Source organism: Anoplolepis gracilipes, chromosome 9 (genome assembly GCF_047496725.1).
Source record: "Anoplolepis gracilipes chromosome 9, ASM4749672v1, whole genome shotgun sequence".
In the NCBI taxonomy this organism is placed as follows: domain Eukaryota; kingdom Metazoa; phylum Arthropoda; class Insecta; order Hymenoptera; family Formicidae; genus Anoplolepis; species Anoplolepis gracilipes.
In genome coordinates, this window is record NC_132978.1 from 10,800,738 (window position 1) to 10,821,678 (window position 20,941).

Consider the following 20,941-nt stretch of genomic DNA (forward strand, 5'->3'; position numbering starts at 1 on the left):
AATCAGCGATTGTCTGACTTTTGACAGAGAAGTCGTAACAAATGATAGAAATTTAAGTACTCATTTGAGAGGATTAAAGACAAGAGAGAGAAAGAGAAAATCACAATAAATATACTTCACAAAATCTTCAAGTTTCTTATTGATTGGATGTCAAGTATAAGTACTTATTATTACATATACTTATTATTATTTAGGAATTAAATCAAATATAAGAAAGATACTCTATATTATTATTATAAAGCAATTATTTTAATTATAAAAATTATGTAACAATAAATAATTATATTATAGTTAAAATATATTATATTCTTTTTTATTTAGGCGATTAATACCGTTAATTATCTACTTACGAATCCCTAATTGGGTATGAAAATCTGAATTACTATAATTATAAAATTAATTAAATTAATATATGCCGACACGCACACACACACACACACGCGCACGCATGCGCACGCATGCGCACGCAATTTTTGAGTTCAATATTGTTCTGAGTTAGAATTTAAAAATAATAAAAAAATTAACTGACAGATGAAACAAGTGATAGATTACGTTTTCAAGCCTCGGAAACGCGATATGCAAACGAGCACCAGTAATTACCGGCGATATTGTAAAAGTACGCATTCGGAGAGACGGCAAATTTCTTGCCACACGAGATCCTCACATGCAGTTAAAATGGAAACACAAAAATAGGAATATCTATTTGTTTTATAGCTCTCGATTTGCGGAATGAATGGAACATTAACTTATACTTGCTTTGCAGTTTGCGCAATGCGTTTATATCTCATTAGTTTAAGAAACGAGTGAATGCAACATACGAATGTCAGATCCGTAAAAATTTAACTCGCAACCATATTATGCGCGCCATCAATTCTGTTCTGTTTTTTATCGTTATTGTCTAATTATCTTCTCGCGATCTCAAGTAATCTCTCTTTCTCTTTATTTTTCTTGATTTTCTCACGATATATTTCATATATTTTTCACTGCGAGCGAAATCCTTTCACTTATGGAAAGGAACACTTGACTCTCTGTGAATGGTGAAAAGTAAATTGATAAGAGATATTAACATTTATCTCGTTCTCTCTTCTCACTTTTAAACTTTTAAAATTAAAGAAAATAGATATAAATATATAATAATACACTTTGATACTATATATATTAAAACTCATAGTAAAGAGCATTAGTAAGCATTTTATTATAATTGTCAAATATATAGTGCATACTAAATAATCAGGTATATAATGAGTTAAAGACATGAAGAATTGTGATGCAACGTTAAAATAAAAATAAACAGGTTAAAGGAAGGTACAGCTTTATTAGCAGAAAAAAAAGAAAAACTGACAGAGAAAGAGAGAGAGAAAGAGTGGCTCCTTTTCGTTTTAGATTATTTCCTGGCATTATTCGCCAAAGAAGACATCGGCCATAAAAAAGGAACAAGCAGATCTGGCAACAGCTGCTTCGCTATTAAAAGCGACTTAAACTCCAAACCCTTCCTCTGCGATCGTAGAACGTGAAGATACCTCCCTTGCCCGTCACCCACTGTCTATATCTCATCCACTCCCTTTTGCTTCTTTTTGTTCCTCTTGCTCTCTTCCTTCTCGTCATACCATCCCCTTCTCGTGATTACGCACAAACAAAGCGTAAAGCCACAGATACGCATATACGCGCCTGCGATTTCTTGCCTGTAAATAAGCGAATTGCTAAATGAGCCGTAAAGCTGTGCCTCAGGAATATAAAAGAAGAAGTAAAGGAAAGGGCCTCGCAGTTGGCCTTAGATTAGAATTTAGAGCTGGCATCTCGTGACTCGAAAGCGCTGCGGGCTTGTGAAGAACGGCAGTAAAGAACGTTTAACAAGTATAATTGTTTTTGAAATATTAAACGTGAGATGAAAAATGGACCGTGCTGTAAGTAAAGAAATCTGCGTGGAGATCTTCCCTTTTTTTTAGGCATCTTGCAATAATTGTTATGGTTCGATGAAATTGATTAAAAAATGTATTTTTTGTTTTTTGCGGTTATTAATTATTCGATATAAAAAATTTTTATCTGAATTGAATGATGCATTGGTTTAAAGTAGAGGTATAGAGAGAAAATTTTTATTCGCTTTTATTTCGTATAACTATTTATTGTTATTTACAAATAAAGAAGAGGAACACGTAAAAAATGATTGTTATACAAATAATTGCTAATAGAAATATGTAAGATAGAGAAAAGTTCACGGTACTTTACCTTCATCGACAAAGTGGACGTCGCGAAAGTTCAAAACTGTCTATTTGCATGAGATACGATTAATTAATACGATACCGGTAATTAAATAGATATCAACCTTCTCAGCGCACAACGACGGCATCTCATCTGCATAATCTCTATACAATAACGTCAGTGAAAAGAAGAGTTTTGTCCCACCAACGATAAACTTTTTGCCACCCTTCTGTATCCTACGGTCAACACCCGCTACGCCGTTAATAAAGATATATCGGGTGATTCGTAACTAGCATATGAAACGTTAAGGATACAATGTTTATTTAGATCTGGAACAAAACTGCTTAAAAAACAAATTAAGATATTAAGCTATTAAAAATGAAAGTAAATCTTTATGTGAATTTAAAAATATATAATAAAACATTTGTCTCTTCTTTTTTTGTGTTTACTTTTAAATAAATATAATTCTAATAGAATTTTAAATTTAATTTTATTCTAAAAAATAAAATATTCATCAAAATTTTTTGTAACAATTAAATTGTAATGTATTTCGGCATTACTTCTGTGTTTAAACAAGGAAAATCTCTCTTTCCATCTCTATCTCTCTATCTTAATCTTTCATCAAATCACTGTCATTACTTTGTATATATGACAGTTTTGAATCACCGTACATACGCAGTGGCTTTTCCGAAAACATTCATATTTTTTTGTCACTAATAAAAGATATCATTAATAATAAGTCATTTTTTATTTATTTATAAATTATATTAAAATTGTATTAAATGTATTTAAATGATCAAAATTTGGATTTATCAAAATTGTGTTCTAATAAAAAATATATATACAGACTTAACTATAATAATATAAATATTTACGTATAATTATTACGTATAATTATTCAGAAATTATTAATGCAAAGTATATTTCTGTCTGTCTTTTTTCCTTGTTATACTATTCCAAGATAATCAGCACTTTACCACTTCATAAGTCAAGACGAATGAAGCGTCATTACGGCGTAACTTTATTCATCGTGAAATGCATTTTGCTGATCGACTGATAGTCATCCGGCAACCAGGGCATCCAAGTGTCGTTAAAGTTACACGGAAAGCCAGCCGGATCGACGGGTACGTTTGTCTGGTTCATGAGGACCGATTTATAGCGGTCGATGAACACGTTCAATCTCTCCACGACCTGCAAATGGAACGACGTATTCCTGAATTATTTCTGCTATCACTTCCATCTCGTTTGTACTGACGATGAGTACCGACGTTTACATTTTACATAATATTGATTCACACGTCATTTTTTTAGCAATTGTAAAATCACAAATATTGTGGATACACATTTTACTGACATGTTTAATTTAATAATCATTATTATCTTAATGCAATATTATTGGCATAGTTAATTTAAAAAAGTCTCCGAGACTTTAGAATTTATTCATATATTCAAATTAGAAATTAATTTCTTGTTACGCATTGATTATATAAAATATCATTTCATATGTAATTTATAATCTCTATTTTTTGTTTTTAATAATTTAAAATATAAATATATAAATATATATTTATTTCCTATCTTTATTAATTTATTATTAATTTAAATGTCACCTTAGAATACTTTGAAGATAAATCCGTAGTTTCGCAAGGATCCTTATAGACATTGAACAAACAGGTGCGATTCGTACAATTGGAGAAATTCGTAAAATTCTTGCAAACTACTATGGCGTTTTTTCGCAACTGCATTATTTTATTTGCGTTTAGCAGATAAGTCGAAATACTTGCGATAGCGGACGCAGCTGGCGACGCTAGTACGTTCGTTGTATTGTATTTGGGATACAATACATTGTTACCGCTATAATTATAATACTTCTGGTACTTGGAGTTATCTATATTAGAAAAAAATGTAGTATATTTTTTCATATTATTTTTACAGTACGTAATATACATATATCTATATTTGTATTATCTTAGGTAAAATTTAAACTTGGTGAAATTAAAGATAAGCAGCATGCGTGCTGAGGAGGAAAATTATTCAAAATTAAATTATGTTAAATAATGAAACGTGAATAAGATTATTTATATATTACATATATTACATATGCATGTGTATACATACCTCTAACAAGTTTATAATATCCTATTAACGCTGCTTCGCTATTTTCCTTTTCGTCAATATTTATGAGAACTGATTTCTGTTTGTCATTTTTCGCGCCCTTGATTGCGGACCATTGATCAATGCCATCCAATTGTTTCAGATCATCCGGATTACCACCAGCCGCAGAATATAATGTCGGCAACCAATCAGCAATATGAAACAATTGAGTAGAAACTCTCGACGGTTTATCAATCAAAGGTGAGTAGATGCATGCCACGCCACGAACACCGCCTTCGAAGAGACTGAATTTCAACTATAGAAATAAATAAATCGTTTCAATTAATTTTATATGTAATTTCAGAATCTATATAATCTATTTTCTAGTTTTTCCCTCTGTCGTAATTTTTTATTTAAATAACTATTTTTATAAATTTTCAACGTAACAGATTTATATTATTTGGCAGTATTAATTGTAAAAATGTGAAAATCCTGTGCGAATATTAATCAAACGTAACGTTATAATCTCAGTTTATGAAGCTGCATTTACCCCTCTAAGTGGATAATTGGATCCATAATTTTGAAGCATTCTTTCAGTTTGCGCTCCATTATCGGCTATAAAAATGACAATCGAGTTTTTCAACATATCTGTTCTTCTTAAAGCATCGACCACTCGACCGACTGATTCATCTAATGTGCCAACGACACCTAAATATTTATAATTTCAAACATTATAAAATCAAATTATTGGTATCAGCAAAAACGCGAATAACATTGTAACTACTATTATAGTGGAAGTAAAAATAAAGATAACACACACGTGTGTGAAATAATTAAAAAAAAAATTCTGTTGAACAGTTTGAAATGATAAAACTAATTAATAAATTAAGAAATTATTTTAAAATTACATTAAATAAATATAAAAAAAAGAGAAACATCTTTTGCGTAAAGCTTTGATTTTTATACGTTAATGCGCATGATACTTATGATAATTGCAACTAAAAAAGAATATTATATTACATACTTGCGTACTTTCTTCTATTTATATCTTTGATATGACCGAAAGTAGCATTCGTTTCTTCCCAATTACGTACTTCCATTACTTCTTTGGCATCGCTAGAATGGACCGCAAGATGTGCCAGTTGCAAATATAGAGGTTTCGCAGGATTATGAGACGAAATAATATTTTCAGCCTCATCGGTTATAAAATCAGTCATATATTCATATCTGTATTCAATTTTGTGATCGTCACCCACGATACGATGCAAATCATAGCCGACTACTTCCTGTTTAATTTTATTTTTTCGAAATAATTTATTCATAATATTTTATGATGAGAAAGAAAACTATAGACTGATTAAACTTTTTCGGCAGTTGAGGCAAGTAATATTTCTATTATTATTGTATTGTAGCATAATGCAGAAGAAATGCATATCAACGTATTATATTTAAAGTAAGATATTTCTAATACTTCTTTCCTTAACCCTTACTCCGTATTGTTATTTTTGGCACCTTCTAACTGTACAGGTGGGTCAGCGTATTTTCGATAAGTTTATTAATATGTAAAAGGGTTTTAAAAAATCTGAAAAAATGTATATACCTTCTTTGAACATTCTAAATAAAGACTAAAATAATAAATTTGAAAAATAATTTACTTAAATATATTATTTTATGATTATTTGTTTTCGAGAAATTGATGTTGTTTTAGAAAAATCACAGACAAAAATGACTCATTAGTACGGAGTAAGGGTTAATAATAACACAAAACTTACTGCTTCTTGGAGTGTATGGTTGAAATATTCAATGTAGCCGTTATAATATCCAACAAAAGTGTCGAAACCACGACGAGTAGGTCCATAATTCCTTGTATGATAACCAACATGCCATTTTCCCACCAGGTGAGTGGCATATCCGAATTTTCGAAGATACTCGGGTAAAAAGATATTGTTCAAAGGTATACCACGTGGCTCAGCTCCTCTCAAGGGATAGCCCTGCATACCTAAATATTTGATACATTTCAATTGAATTAAACTTTAATTGAGCTCTTTTTATGAACAAGTTTTGAAATGCATTTTTATGCTGTAACCAACTTATAATTATTATTGAGAGAATCAAGATGTAAATTCTAAATAAAGAAATATAAACGTGAACTTTTGCGAAGAAACTACTATTTAGTTGAATTTGAGATAATTTTAATTATTTTTACCGATAAACATGTCAATACAATATGAATGATTTTTGCAAGTTTGTTGCATCGTACAATGAAATATGCCACGTTATTAAAAATGATAAATTAATCAGATTACCCGTTTTTATTGGATATTTCCCAGTGAGAAAAGCTGTTCTTGATGGTGTACATATTGGTAGTACATAATGTCGATTTAGTATTACACCATTGTATGCAAGAGCATCTATGTTTGGCGTAGGAATCTCATCGGCGCCATGAAAGCTAACGTCGTTCCATCCCTTAAATTATCAAAAAAAAGTAATAACAAACTACTAATTTTTTATTATTTATATTTAATGATACATTTTAACATGTAACTTTATTTCTGAGCCTTTATTTTTTCCTAAATGACTACTGTCTCTCATATAACGTTGCAAAGCTAATGCTAATGTGATAACTCGTTAGTCAACTTCATAAATAAGCGGATTAAATATAGCCTCGTGTAATTTTATCTAACTATGTGTTATATATTACATAGAAATGTGTTTCGTTGAATTGAACCTACATTTCAAAGAACCATTAAGAAGGAGAGTTGGAAAAGCAATAGAAGATATGTATATGAGGAAAATAATTTGAGGAAAGTAATTTGTTATTAATCTTGATAATATTTAACATACAAAGAAACTTATGAATATACATGGTGTCCTTAATTTAAGTGGCAAAACAAATCTCTAAAGAACTTTTTGTTTTAGTTTTTCGGTCCCTTACACACTCCCGAAATTTGGCCATTTTAATTGGGGACACCCTACATATTCCAGAATTTAAACCGTTAATTAAATCTCACTATATTTTTTAAATGAACAATTAGAAAAGTCTATTATAAAGAAATTCTTTGTAAGTATTATTAGGTTTTTCTACAAGTAAATTTTAAACTACGCAACTACATTTTTTACATAAACGCGTGCTAAGTTATTATATATTAATAAAAATTATTTCTTACAAGATCATCAGCAATGATGACAACGATATTAGGTGGCTGCCTAAAAACTGCATATTTCAAACCAAAACAGATGCATAAAACACTCAAAATGATTACTACAAACACACACATAAATAAGCCTTTTCTCTTCAAAATCATTGTTTTAAATATTTTATCAGTTTGATGAGACCACCGATATTAATCAAACTCACAAAATGTCGCACATTAAATTATCGATGATTGATACACTATGCATATATAGCACTAATACTTATATATTAAAGTTTTCGATTAGTCAACTGACAAATACAATTCGTCTTTCTTATTGTTAATGTTGTTAATGTTGTTTTAAATATTTTATCAGTTTGATGAGACCACCGATATTAATCAAACTCACAAAATGTCGCACATTAAATTATCGATGATTGATACACTATGCATATATAGCACTAATACTCATATATTAAAGTTTTCGATTAGTCAACTGACAAATACAATTCGTCTTTCTTATTGTTAATGTTTTAATTTATGTTATTTTAATTTAATTATGGAGAATCAAAATAATCTTGCAAAAAAAATATTAATGCCAAACGAAGTTAGTGAAAAATGTCTTCTCGTTCGATGATATAATTTGAACACTCTTTATTTGAGGTCTTGGCTTACACTGGTGCAGAATTTATCTTTCTCTTTCTAATTTGAAGCAAAAAAGATCTATAAAAAATCTACAATCTATTATATAATTTATTATTTTGTATTATTAGTTATTATCTACAATCTTATCATTCGACGTTCGAACGATAGTCGGCAAAGACTGTTTGAGTGCAAATTAAATTTGATACTGCGAAATCCAACATACATTGCTACATTTATAATGCTAACACAGCATGTAGTGTTCAGACGTAGTTTAATGACCTCATTATGATAATTTACAAAACTGCTTACAGTCTAATAAAATTTGTTTTAACAAACTTTTTAAATATTTATCTTTTGTTGCAGCTGTTATGCATAATATATATATGTGTGTGTGTGTGTGTGTGTGTGTGTGTATGTGTGTGTGTGTGTCAAAATAAAAAAATATATATACATATAATACATATATGTATACAATACAATACACACACACACACACACACACACATACACATAATATATCCTTACGTATTATATAATATTTATTTATGCAAATATATTGTCTTAAATAAAACTTTTTTATGCGATGCTTATATCTAATTAATATGATAAGATATTCGAAAAATTTGTCAGGATATATTAAAAATATTCAAATAATGATCATATTTCGATGTACATGTTTATTTATTATATATATTATATATGTATTGATATAATAATCAATTATAAATTATTATTTATACTTACAGGACTGTATATTATTAATTACAGGAATTACATTAAAATATTATAAAATATTTAATAAATTTTAAAATAATATAAAGTATAAATTAAAAAAGAAGTATCGACACAGATTTTTATATTTTATCTTTTCCGATTTCCAACGTTTCTAGGATTTATAGTGCAAGAATCATGTGAGAGCTTTAAATAATAATGCTGTGATAAATCATGTCTTAACCTAAATTTACTGATATGTGATTAAATTAGCGATAAGATAAAAACATAAAAAATTAATATCTCGCTTTTCATGGAATGTTGTTTAGTTCTGTTGCAAGTTAAATAATTTGATAAAAACTTTTAAAAACCGTTTTTAATACGAAGACTAATAAACATAAATGTAACACTAATTACTACATTGTTATTTAAACTAAATTAAATTAGTGTTATTTTAACCAGGAAAAAATCTTTTCTGACTCTATTTACAATTGCGCGTTTAACTTTATTGTGCGCACAAATGTAACAAAATAAAAACAGCTTTTGAACATGCGCATTAAGGGGTTATAGGCAGTCATAAATTGTGAAAAATCGATTTTTTCGACAAATTTTTATCTAAAATTACAGCTGGAGCTGAGGACTCACTTTATGGGCCTGAAATAGATGACTCTATGTAAGTTGAAAAAAAAAATTTTATTTTAATTTTATTTGCATTTGAAACTTTAAACGCGTTTTTCTCAGAACTGCATTTTTTAAGTCGATGAACACGATATCTCAAAAACTATTGCACCGATCTTAACGAAATTTTGCATACTTATTTTAGATATAAAAAGCTAGTGCTTGAACGAAGGATTTTATTTTTCAATGACTACATCTTATTTTACAAGTAAAAAATGGTCGATTTTTTTTAGTGAAAATCATAACTTTGACTTCAAATTGCCGCCACTTTGTAAAAATTCCATATTTTTCAAAATCCTTCGTTCAAGCACTAGCTTTTTATATCTAAAATAAGTATGCAAAATTTCGTTAAGATCGGTGCAATAGTTTTTGAGATATCGTGTTCATCGACTTAAAAAATGCAGTTCTGAGAAAAATGCGTTTAAAGTTTCAAATGTAAATAAAATTAAAATAAAATTTTTTTTTCAACTTACATAGAGTCATCTATTCCAGGCCCATAAAGTGAGTCCTCAGCTCCAGCTGTACTTTTAGATAAAAATTTGTCGAAAAAATCGATTTTTCACAATTTATGACTGCCTATAATCCCTTAATTGACATAGGTATCTTTCAGCCAGCATAATTTAAATAACTTCCAATCCTGAATGAGGTCATATATTCTATGGAGGCAATACGCATTCGAGATCTGTTGATAATCACAATTATGATTAAAAACTTAGATAACTAAAACGATGTTAAAAAATTAAAGAAATGTTATGAAAGAAATGTTAGACACTATCTGAAGTCATCTACAAAATTATCTATTCACGATAAAACAGACATTGTTTCAACAAACATTTATCCTTAAATAGAATACGATAGATTGCACGCGTCCGTCATCCTTTTATTTGTAAATGTTTCTGCAGCAGTTAAATCAACAGAACAGTAAATAATACGAAGCAAAACCTAACAAAAAAAATTGACGTTATACAGCAATGAGAAAAAAATGCTATGTAAATGTTAATTCGCGAGAGCATTTTGACGTAGTTGGAATTTAATATATCTATACATACATCATTATTCATTTAAAAATAAACTCATTGCATATATGTCAAGATATATATATGATATGTATACGCGTTTTATTAAAAAATTGGATGATTTTTTTTTAATGTATGAAGGAGGAGAAGAGAATACAAAAAAACACTTTAAAATATAGATATTTTTATATGTGAAATCGATTCCACGAAGTTGCTCTAAATTGATCAACGCATTTTTTTCAACTGCATTGAAATTCGTACGTATGTTTCGCGTAATATTCATTTAAATAAAACCATTGCACGTGACTGTTACGAGAATAATCCCAATGTGAACGTAATAGACCAAACTGGCCAGTTGAGTTGCCGAATTGTTCAAAATAATTTCACTCGTTGTTAGCCATGGCTCCCACGTATTGTTCGTTCTTCTTGGGTCTGCCAGCCAGTCTACCGGTATCTTGAGCTGTCTCTTAACGATATGCCCATATTGTTCCAAGAATTTATCCAGTTCCCGAGAGATCTGCAAGGAGGAAAATGGTACGATCTAATTAATCAAAGCTTAGACTATGACGAGCAATTATACAAAATGGCTTATTATTTAATAAAGCATCATTATTAAAATAATAATGTATAATTCGATCCTTAAAGTTTTAAAAACTAAAACTTAAAAGATTTCTTTTTTTTTATTAAAAACATTTACTAATGATATGTTTAAGATGTGAGAACATTGATCTCAATAATTAATTTCAGTTAATTACAGTTAATTTAACTTTAATGTAATGCTATCTCACTCTTGAATATTGCTCGGCAATGTTCTTTGTTTCGCATGGATCATTATTGATATCAAAGAGGCACTCGGTGACATTGCATGTAATAAAACTGTCTCTAGGCCGGCAATTGACAGTTGCTTCACGTCGTAGCTGAATCATCGTGCTGGGCTGAGTGACTGGATCACCCAGGTGACGCGTGATACTTTCCGATACTGCGCTCTTCAAAACGGTGTCAGTGTACGACGGTATGTCTTCTTGTATGAACTTCTTGGGATCATTAGGCATCATGATTCTTTCAATATCGCGATAATATCCATCGTAATATCCGCCTTCGATTGATCCTAACAATAAGACATATAGACATGATTTCTCGCAAATATACTACGCGAATTGTTGCCAATAAATGAACGAGCTATAATGTCGTATCTATTGAAAATCATAGATACAGTATCATAGCTATACAGCATTTTATGAGTCTTGAAAACTATGAGCTTGTGCAGATGTACTTTCAAATTTTAACATTTTAACAATTTAAGATCTAAGTCGTTAATAATACTTAATAATTCTAAATTTTATTTTTATGTGTGAATTAAAACTTCAATTAAAATAATTATCTTTACGATAATTTGTTTATATTTTATTTCTTTACGGGTAAATTAAATTATTATTTTGTCCAATAATTCCAATCATAATAACAAAATACCCCGAAGGAGCTTGAATTGTTTGTATATGGCGCCTTCGGTCCTAGAGACCTCGTCGATGTTAAGCAATATCTTGTCCCTGGCACTCGGTAAACTGCCATTTAACATGCACCATTGATCAACCCCGTCGATCTCTCCCAAGTCCCTCACATCACCACCAGCGATAGAATATAGAGTCGGCAACCAGTCGGTTATATGCATCAGATCATCGCATACACGTGCTGTCTTACGCAATCTTGGTGACCACAATACAGCAACTCCTCTCACACCTCCTTCATACAGCGTATATTTCATCTATCATCATATAAATTATAATCTTGTTTTATTTTTGTCTCTTAAACCAAAGTGAGTCATAAGTTTGGCATATTTTTTTTTTAATTTTTAGAAATTTTTAGAAATTTTTAAATATAAAAATTAAATATAATATAAATAAATTTAAATAAAATTAATATAATTTAATATAAACTAAATAAAATATAACTTATAATTTTAATATAAATTATACATGTATATATTTTTTCACTATTAATCATATAATTCTGTTAACATCTTTTCTTATTCTATCTGACAAGAGAAAATTGATTCTAACGGACATATTTGATTACACATTTATGTATGTCAGTTGTGTGTAATTAAATATACATACACCTCGTAAAGGATAATTAGAACCGTAATTGCGATATTTGCCAATGGATGCTGCACCGTTGTCGGTTAAAAAAAGGATCAATGAATCCTTTAACATTCCTCTGTTACCTAAGGCCTGAACGATACGTCCAACGGAATTATCTAATCGCGATACCATTCCTAATAAAATAACAATAAAATAGGATGAATTATCAAAAAAAAATGATAAATTATTTTTTCATAAATATCCTGTTTAAGGGAAACTTTTATTGTCTAATTTTCTGATGATGAAATTATCAGATATAATTAATATTTTTTATCCTAACTTTAAAAACAACATAATATTACGTACTAGCATACTTGCGGCGATTTATTTCCCGAATATGCATAAACTGTCTATCGTAGTGGCTATAATCGTGTGGACTCTCAACAGGTGCGTGAACAGCGAGATGCGATATTTGGAGATAGAGCGGCCGAGATAGCTCATGATACTGAATGATCCTGATCGCTTCGTCGGTGAAAAGATCAGTCACGTATTTGTCACTTGATCCGTAAGCTGGGGCATCGCCACGATGCATATCAAATCCACTCATGTTCTAATATAATAATATAGAAAAAATATCGACATATCCTATATAACAAAATGTGTAATAATAGAAAATAAATTGCAACTTAAACATGAATTTTTATAATTATTATACGAGATTATATACGAGTAAAATGTCTTAATATATATCATTACGCTATGTGCTATGTTATATATTAGTCATTTTTATTACGACAGAATCATGTATATTTAATTAATTTTTATTATTTATTATCTATTTAAAAATACGACGCGTTAAAAACAAAAGCAATAGATTTTTATGGACATTTTAATTACACGTTAATTTGTTACGACAATAATTTGCTCAAGTAATCGAGATATATGTGCCATACCTGAAACGAATACTTATAGTCATAATACGTAACATGACTGTTGTAAAAACCAAGGAAGGAATCGAAGCCCCGATGTAAGGGAGTGTGCTGAGTTGTGTAGTATCCCACGTGCCATTTACCGATCAGTTTTGTCATATATCCTAAACTTCGTAGGTATTCCGGTAATATTCTCACATTGAGAGGAATCCCTCTGGGTTCACCACCCTGTATACCTTCTCCTTGCATACCTGTATGACGTAACATTACATAATATGTTCATATGAGCGGTAAAAAGATGCGTAGATGCTGCATTAATTTTTGTGGCGTCATTGCACATATATGTATATGGATGTGCTTATTATCTGTAGCTTAAACGCGCGATAAATTGACGCATCCTGTTATCGTTCCTGTGAGAGCCGGTCATAAATATTCATAATATAGATAATAATATAAAACATTTTCTCTCGATTTTTTGCACAGCAAGAAAAATTTTTTCTAAATTAAAATAAGTACAATTGACTGATAAATTAATTTTTTTATTGAAAATTTTGGAAAATATATTTGACAAGCACTGATTCAGAAACACTGTTTTATGATATTTATCATTTACGAAGCGCGAATAACACATACCCATACGTATCGGATATTGTCCAGTGAAAAAGGCAGTTCTAGAAGGTGTGCTGGATGGCAAAACATAATGTCTGTTTAATATAATTCCATTATATCCTAAAGCATCTATATTCGGAGTCGGTATCTGATCCGAGCCATGAAAACTGACGTCATCCCATCCCTAAAAATTTGGAGCTTTTATTTATTTTTAACATTTGAATTAAATGAAAATGAATAAACAATAATTGCATTAAAATGTTAATAATTTAGTGTTTTGACAGAAAATAATTCTTTCTGTAAAAATTTTATTTATAATGTTACGATAAATATGTATGCGTACACATACATTTATCGTGGTATATTATAAAGGAGATTTTTATAGAGAAAATTGATTTCTACAAAAACACACCGTATTATTAACATTTCTATGTAATTAAAGTATAGAAGGTACTTTCCTTTGCACATGTGGTGTACCGGAAGTTTAATGTATAATAATTACATGATCGAATTAAAGTATAAATTGACGTGTAGGAATTAGCATTTGTCAAGTAGTTGGAATGAGTCACAATCCACAACTTGTTCGCGGAGGCGTGGATAGTACGTAAGCCACGGTAATTAACTTAACTAAGGATAATTTTAATCATACTTTCGTACAAACTAATCGGGCCAAATTAAACGTACAATATAAGCACAAATAACAACAATAGTTTATGCCAATCGTTATATAAGGCATAAATAATTTTTAGGTCTTCTGTGGATGTACGTGTATGTTTCAATATTCTTCGCAAAAAAAAATAGACAAATTAAAATTAATTTATTAAAAAATTAATTCTTTATGTGTAAATGTTAACTTTTAAAGATTGCTCTGAAAAACTTTATTTTTTCTGTTTCCTTTTCCATAGTAGTACTATTTAATTATATAAATATCGAGTGGAAGAGAGAGAGAGATATTTAAGCATTTGATAAAGGAATAACAAAATTCTGAATTAGTAAATCTTCCTTGTGAATTTTGAATAGAAAAAGATTTTTTTTATGTTATAATCATATTACATATCTTTTTACTTATAAAGTCTTCTCAAAGTTAACAGTGCAAGATATACATAATCCGAAAAGAATTAAATATAAAAATCTGTCATTAATTTTTAAATTTTATGGACATTATTTTAAAAAATGAGAGATTATATAAATAGCCGATCCGAGAGAGTGTTCGAGACTGAATGATTTCGATTTTTATAAATTATACAAACCAAATTGAATACATGAATATATCGAATTAGTACTATATTGAATACATAAACATATTGAATATTGAATATATGAATTTTCTAAATAATAATCAGAAATTTAAATAGTTTTATTACATATTCAGTAAATTTACATATATGCCCTATTAACACGCCACGTGTCGAATTTTTACATTCATTTAACTTCTATATTCGATAAAAAACAGGGACGTAACTCTTGTTATTATTTTTATGCTAATATTTCTATGAGTCTATCTCTGAGATAAATCTCTGATTTTTACATTGTACATGATATTTTTACGTGTTCCCATATAAAAAAACTGGCTTAAACTATCGTTCGACAAGAATCACAGATTTGTGTTCAGCCAACCATAAAATGCAATTAGTCTCCTCTAATGATGATTTAGGCAAGTTTTCTTATGGGGACACGTGAAAATATTATGTATATTGTAATTTACACTATCTCAGAAATATAATTATATAAATAATTGCAGGAGAACTCTCGATGTTCTTGATCGAGTGTAGTTGAATGAATGTAAAAATTCTATTATGACATGTAATGTGCCCTTAATAGGGCGCATATCAAAATCTATTGAATAAATAAGAAAACTGAGTTGCTGATTACTAAACAAAATTTATACTATAATATTTAGTTTCTGTTATTTATAAAAATCGATTGAAATCCCATCATTTGTTCTCAAACATTCTGATGTATGTATATAAGTATATATACTATATTTTAATTTATTAATTTTTTCGAAATAGTTTAATAGAGAGTACAAAAGTTTTTAAAGTTTTACATTGCCATTTTCAGATGAGTCGAAACGTAAAATGTATCAAAATAATTTACGTGTATTGTTGCTTAAAAAAGATTGTCGATCCAATCTATAGTTCACATTGACAGTAAAACTGATTTGTATAAATATATTTTGGACTACTCTTCTGAGTAAGGTTTTAATTATTTTAATTACTCTTTATCTAAAAAAGTAATAATTATCCAAATATATAAGTATATACGTTCTACGATATTAATCATGTAAATTTTAATAATTATTATGCATTGCATTCACAAATCCGCAAAATAATAATGATAGAGAAAGAATAATTAAGAATTTATTAGAGAATTCTTTACTGTTAAGAAGTATGTATACATTCTTTCAAGTACGATTAAAATACATATACATCATTATATGTCTTCATTTTCATCTTACCAAATCATCGGCCATGAAGACGATTATGTGCGGTGCTGTTTCATATAAGCCCAATGTAGTTCCAAACAATAAAATAAAACATGAAACAAGTGTACTACTCCGAATTGTAGTTAAACACATCATCTTTGAGACGATTTAGAGGTTTTTCAGATATTTGAAAATATACGCGTACTGAGAGAAAATAAACTTTCACGTACTTCTTTTCACTCTACGTCACACGGCAGAAATAAATTCATATGCAAACAAAAGGATGATATAATTATGTACACGATGCATATATACATCTACGATGTCTTGCAGGATACAGAAGAGCAAGAAGAAGACATAAACAGGTTTATATATAGTCCACCTACGAAAGAGCACGTCATGAATGGATCATGCGAATGGGAAGGGCAGATATACTAATGATCACGACAATGACGAGGGTATATAATGTATCTTATAACGTAACTTATAAACTAGGTTACTTCTCATTTTACATCCTATTCTCCCTAGTTGCTTAATTCCCACAGCCGACTTACGATTATGAAGAATTTAGGGAACAGAGCGTAAAAGTTTTTTCTTTTACTGACACAGTTTTATTCTTTTTCTTTCTTATATCTAAAATTTATTGTCTGTACAAAATAATAGATAAACTGAAAAACAGAAGGAAAAGGTGACAAGAATTTATTACGTAATTTGTAATTACCAGAAATTTATCTCGATAAAAAAATCTTGAAATCTTTTTCTATTTTAAATTTCTTCTTAGTTTTTGTTTTTTTACTCATTCCAATTCTTTTAATAGAATCAAATATAATCCTTTAATGAAATATTTTATGATTTCATAGTAAATTGTTTTTCTATTTCTTTATTTAAAAAAAAATATGTTAAAGAAGGATAGATTTTCCTAGCATTTTCTTCTTTCTTTTACAAATATATTTGGAAAACGTAACATAGAAAATGCTCATTAAATCGTGAGATTACTGATAAAGATATACTTCCTCATGAAGAATATGCAAAATATAAATTTTTTCATTCTTTGTTGCATAATTGTCCAGAAAAATAATTTTATAATGATTATTAAAATAAATTGCAGAGCTATATATTTGACTATGTTTTGATATTTATGCGCATCTATTAACTGATAAGACGCTTTTTACTTACTTTAGAATTTATTTACATACATTTTGCATTTGAACTATTATTAGATATGAATATTGTTAATTTAATTATTTTAATAATTTAATTTTCAATTATTAACTATTATATAATAAGAAGCGTCTCATCTGCGTCTTTCTTAAATTTATTCAAGTTTTATAATATAGTAAGATAATCACGAATATATACTGATATATATATATATATTACGTAATAAATTTTTGTCACTTTTTTCTTCTATTTTTCAGTTTATCTATTTTTTGCAGATATTTTTTACAGGGGCAATAAATAAATTTTAGATATGAGAAAGAAAAAAAATAAAATTGTGTCAGTAAAAGAAAAAACTTTTACGCAAGTTTCTTTAATACAAGTAAGTTGCAGTTAAAATGTCGACATAAATTCTTAACGTTAAAAACATTATTTAACTGCAGCTTACTTGTGTTAAAGAAACTGTATCTTTCAATATTAGATATGTACTTACATAGATAAGTTTAATATAATTAATAGCATGTCATTTTTTATGTTCATAATAACTTTATTCAAAAACTCAAAATCAAACAGAACAATTTATTCTATTTTTGTTTACGCACAGAAAAAATAATTAATTTATACAGATCGTACAATTTATTGCGCACAAAAGATATATAAAGTTATAATAAATGTAAGCACCTTAAAGTGCTAGTATATTATAAACGAACGCAATAAATAACGCACTAATTAAAACATCCAAATATATAATTGAAAACATTTCAGCCGAAGAACGAACATTTATAATCTCTATATCAACAAATAGTGTAGTGTTTTGCTAAGAATTATAAATAATTTATGATCTAGAAACAACGTGACAAATAATAAACTTATAATAAATATTAAACAAGAATAAAAATTAATTAAACAAAATGTAAATAACAGATGATTATAAAAAATATACAAACAGAAAATGCAAGTTATAATAACAAATATACTTATAATTTAGTTACAATTGTATGCTTTATAAAATTTTTTAGTTACAATTGTATGCTTTATAAAATTTAGTTATAATTGTATGTTTTATAAAACATACATGTTTTTTTTGTAAAAAGTGTTTAAATTATGTATAATTATTACATTTTTTGCTTGATGAAGATCAAGAAAGGACTAGGTTAAATATTCTTTCTATTTTACTTTTTTATACAATATCCAACTTTTTATATCATAAAAAAAATTTTTTTCTAGAAAATTTTTTTACATTTGGATTGCACTATACATGTGTATATATGTATATGAAAGTATACATATATACATATATAAAATATTCAAGTTAAAAAATACAGGTACGAGTAGATCCCATACATTCAATATTTATTATTTTAAACTACAAAAAGGTTGTAAAATTGCAATATGTGCCTGAACAAATCTTTGGTGAGCAGAATTTGCACATTTGCATCAGTTCAATGTAGTTATATTATCATGATCTTGTAATTTATTTATAGTGTCTAAATTATCCCACCAATGCAGCAATTTGTATTCGTACATTAGACGGAACCATGGTGTCAGTGGTACCTTAGTATTTACAAAGTTTTGAATTTCTGATCTAGACATCCATCGAACCTCGCTCACTTCATCGGGATTAGGATCTATGGTGATATTATCCTTTCGCCAAAACAACACGTAATCGATCTCATGTTCACCCCAACGAGTATTACTCATTGCTTCATAGTAGATTCTTGTCAAATAAAATAGATCATTAGGTTCAATTGCATCGCTGGGTATACCCATTTCATAATTGAGTCTTCTTATTGCTGCTCTACGTACACCCATAGCATTCTCTTCCTCCATTTCAGAAGGAATCTCTGCCAATGGATGACTGCAGCAAGTATTTGTGTAATGATCTGGGAACGTTATCTAGATGGATAATAAATTTTTGTCATAAAAACAGATTTTTAAAAATATATATGTAGCATATTATATATAAGAATTCTTTATATTAATTTAATTTTCTTTATTATAATCTTAAGATAAATAAGCAATTTTACTTTGAATTTTGATTTTCAAAAGATATATAATGTTATATATGAAAACTGAAGCCTGTATTTATTAATTTTCATAGTGATTACAATATTCAAAATTATCTTAAAATATAATTTTAACGTATAAATCTTACCTTATTACTGGATCGTTTTTGGAGTAACAACTCTCCTTTGCTATTGAACAGGAAGACACTGAATGCTCTATGAAGCGGTACACTTCCTGCTGAATTAACTTCATGACAGAATTCTTTTGTAGCTTCGCCAATAGGTCTATCCTTTTTGTCTACAAGTATACAACGTTCCTTCAAAGCAGCTTGTTGTAATGGTGCTATTTGTGCCTTTCCATAATTTTTACTCGTGGACGTTGTAATCTTATGCATGATACTGAAAAGTTTCCTGGATACTCCTTGTATCATGGTAACAAGCACGAATCAACTGTCTCTGCCAAACAGCAACTAGCTATAAATATAGAACTCCAGAAAATTCTTATCTTTTTTTAATAATATAATGCTAATATATTTACATATTAAAATGAGACCTTGCACAGCACTTAGCACAATATATATTTCGAAATACCAAATGTTTCAGAAAATTAACATAAGAATAAAATCTTGAATAAATATGTACGTTATACACGATAAAATATTGGTGCATGCTTTTACCTGGATAGCATTAGAAGCACTGTCGAACTTTCTAATTAAAAAGCCAATCACGAACTAGTTCAGTACTCGGGTATGCTCTACAAAATGATAAAAATCAAGAGACAGTCTACACCAGTCTACACATGTGATTAGCTATATTATGCATGTCATCATGACAATATCGTCGGAATCATTTATTTTTTGTTTATCACTTTTATAGTCGTTTACACACGTAGCTTTTATTTATCCCCGAAACGATTAGGAAATGATTACTATAACCGAAAAAAATTTCACTTATTTATATAAAAATATATATCAGACCCAACACACATTTATTAATCAACGTACTTCTCAATCTCGTATAAACAAATATTTATAAGAATCATAAGTATGCGTTTAGTCACGAGTGCGACTTTTTCAATCAGCTGTACACTTTAGCTCCATCGATAACGTCGATACGTCACCTCTCGGGCATAGACATAAGTTTGTAAAGAACTACCGCATGGTAATCCGTGTCGATCACTTATTGTCATCTGTGTAGGCATAGAGATATTATATATAGAGGGGCACTTGTATCAGCTTGCGCATGCGCGATAGACAAGG

At 28.8% G+C, this 20,941-nt stretch overlaps 3 protein-coding genes across 6 annotated transcripts; all 3 read right to left on the bottom strand.

Annotated features, from left to right (window-relative positions):
* Positions 1-1,241: 1,241 nt before the first annotated feature.
* On the bottom strand, positions 1,242-8,226 carry LOC140669162 (arylsulfatase B). Of its 2 annotated transcripts, XM_072898717.1 has the most exons (9): positions 7,461-8,226; positions 6,600-6,759; positions 6,066-6,292; positions 5,318-5,579; positions 4,844-5,001; positions 4,318-4,609; positions 3,810-4,087; positions 3,177-3,390; positions 1,242-1,682 (listed from the first exon to the last, which is right to left on the bottom strand). In XM_072898717.1, the coding sequence occupies exons 1-8, from the start codon at positions 7,596-7,598 to the stop codon at positions 3,208-3,210; spliced, it is 1,698 nt and encodes a 565-aa protein (XP_072754818.1). In that variant the 5' UTR covers positions 7,599-8,226; the 3' UTR covers positions 1,242-1,682; positions 3,177-3,207. The 2 variants fall into 2 exon arrangements, with proteins under 2 accessions (XP_072754818.1, XP_072754817.1); XM_072898716.1 differs by lacking the exon at positions 1,242-1,682 and having other exon boundaries at positions 1,782-3,390.
* A 616-nt stretch (positions 8,227-8,842) lies between these two features.
* Positions 8,843-16,863, bottom strand: LOC140669161 (arylsulfatase B). The gene is made up of 8 exons (XM_072898715.1): positions 16,552-16,863; positions 14,118-14,277; positions 13,509-13,735; positions 12,922-13,165; positions 12,592-12,749; positions 11,948-12,239; positions 11,266-11,585; positions 8,843-10,994 (listed from the first exon to the last, which is right to left on the bottom strand). Exons 1-8 carry the CDS (start codon positions 16,672-16,674, stop codon positions 10,761-10,763), a joined length of 1,758 nt encoding a protein of 585 aa, XP_072754816.1. The 5' UTR covers positions 16,675-16,863; the 3' UTR covers positions 8,843-10,760.
* Positions 16,864-18,202: 1,339 nt separating this feature from the next.
* Positions 18,203-20,826, bottom strand: Idi (Isopentenyl-diphosphate delta isomerase). Of its 3 annotated transcripts, none has more exons than XM_072898718.1 (4): positions 20,687-20,826; positions 20,360-20,610; positions 19,832-20,156; positions 18,203-19,572 (listed from the first exon to the last, which is right to left on the bottom strand). In XM_072898718.1, exons 3-4 carry the CDS (start codon positions 20,111-20,113, stop codon positions 19,114-19,116), a joined length of 741 nt encoding a protein of 246 aa, XP_072754819.1. In that variant the 5' UTR covers positions 20,114-20,156; positions 20,360-20,610; positions 20,687-20,826; the 3' UTR covers positions 18,203-19,113. The 3 variants fall into 3 exon arrangements, with proteins under 3 accessions (XP_072754819.1, XP_072754821.1, XP_072754822.1); XM_072898720.1 differs by having other exon boundaries at positions 20,360-20,436; positions 20,687-20,773; XM_072898721.1 differs by having other exon boundaries at positions 19,832-20,138; positions 20,360-20,776.
* Positions 20,827-20,941: the final 115 nt, after the last annotated feature.

Coding starts and splice junctions, on each gene's coding strand:
- Idi (XM_072898718.1), bottom strand. CDS start 20,113: ATGATACAAGGAGTATCCAGGAAACTTTTCAGTATCATGCATAAGATT. Junction 19,573..19,831: donor AAAAACGATCCAGTAATAAG/GTAAGATTTATA, acceptor TTATCCATCTAG/ATAACGTTCCCAGATCATTA.
- LOC140669161 (XM_072898715.1), bottom strand. CDS start 16,674: ATGATGTGTTTAACTACAATTCGGAGTAGTACACTTGTTTCATGTTTT. Junction 11,586..11,947: donor ACAATTCAAGCTCCTTCGGG/GTATTTTGTTAT, acceptor TCTTATTGTTAG/GATCAATCGAAGGCGGATAT. Junction 10,995..11,265: donor TTGCCGAGCAATATTCAAGA/GTGAGATAGCAT, acceptor TCCTCCTTGCAG/ATCTCTCGGGAACTGGATAA.
- LOC140669162 (XM_072898717.1), bottom strand. CDS start 7,598: ATGATTTTGAAGAGAAAAGGCTTATTTATGTGTGTGTTTGTAGTAATC. Junction 6,293..6,599: donor GAAATATCCAATAAAAACGG/GTAATCTGATTA, acceptor TCAAATATTTAG/GTATGCAGGGCTATCCCTTG. Junction 4,610..4,843: donor CCAATTATCCACTTAGAGGG/GTAAATGCAGCT, acceptor TTATTTCTATAG/TTGAAATTCAGTCTCTTCGA.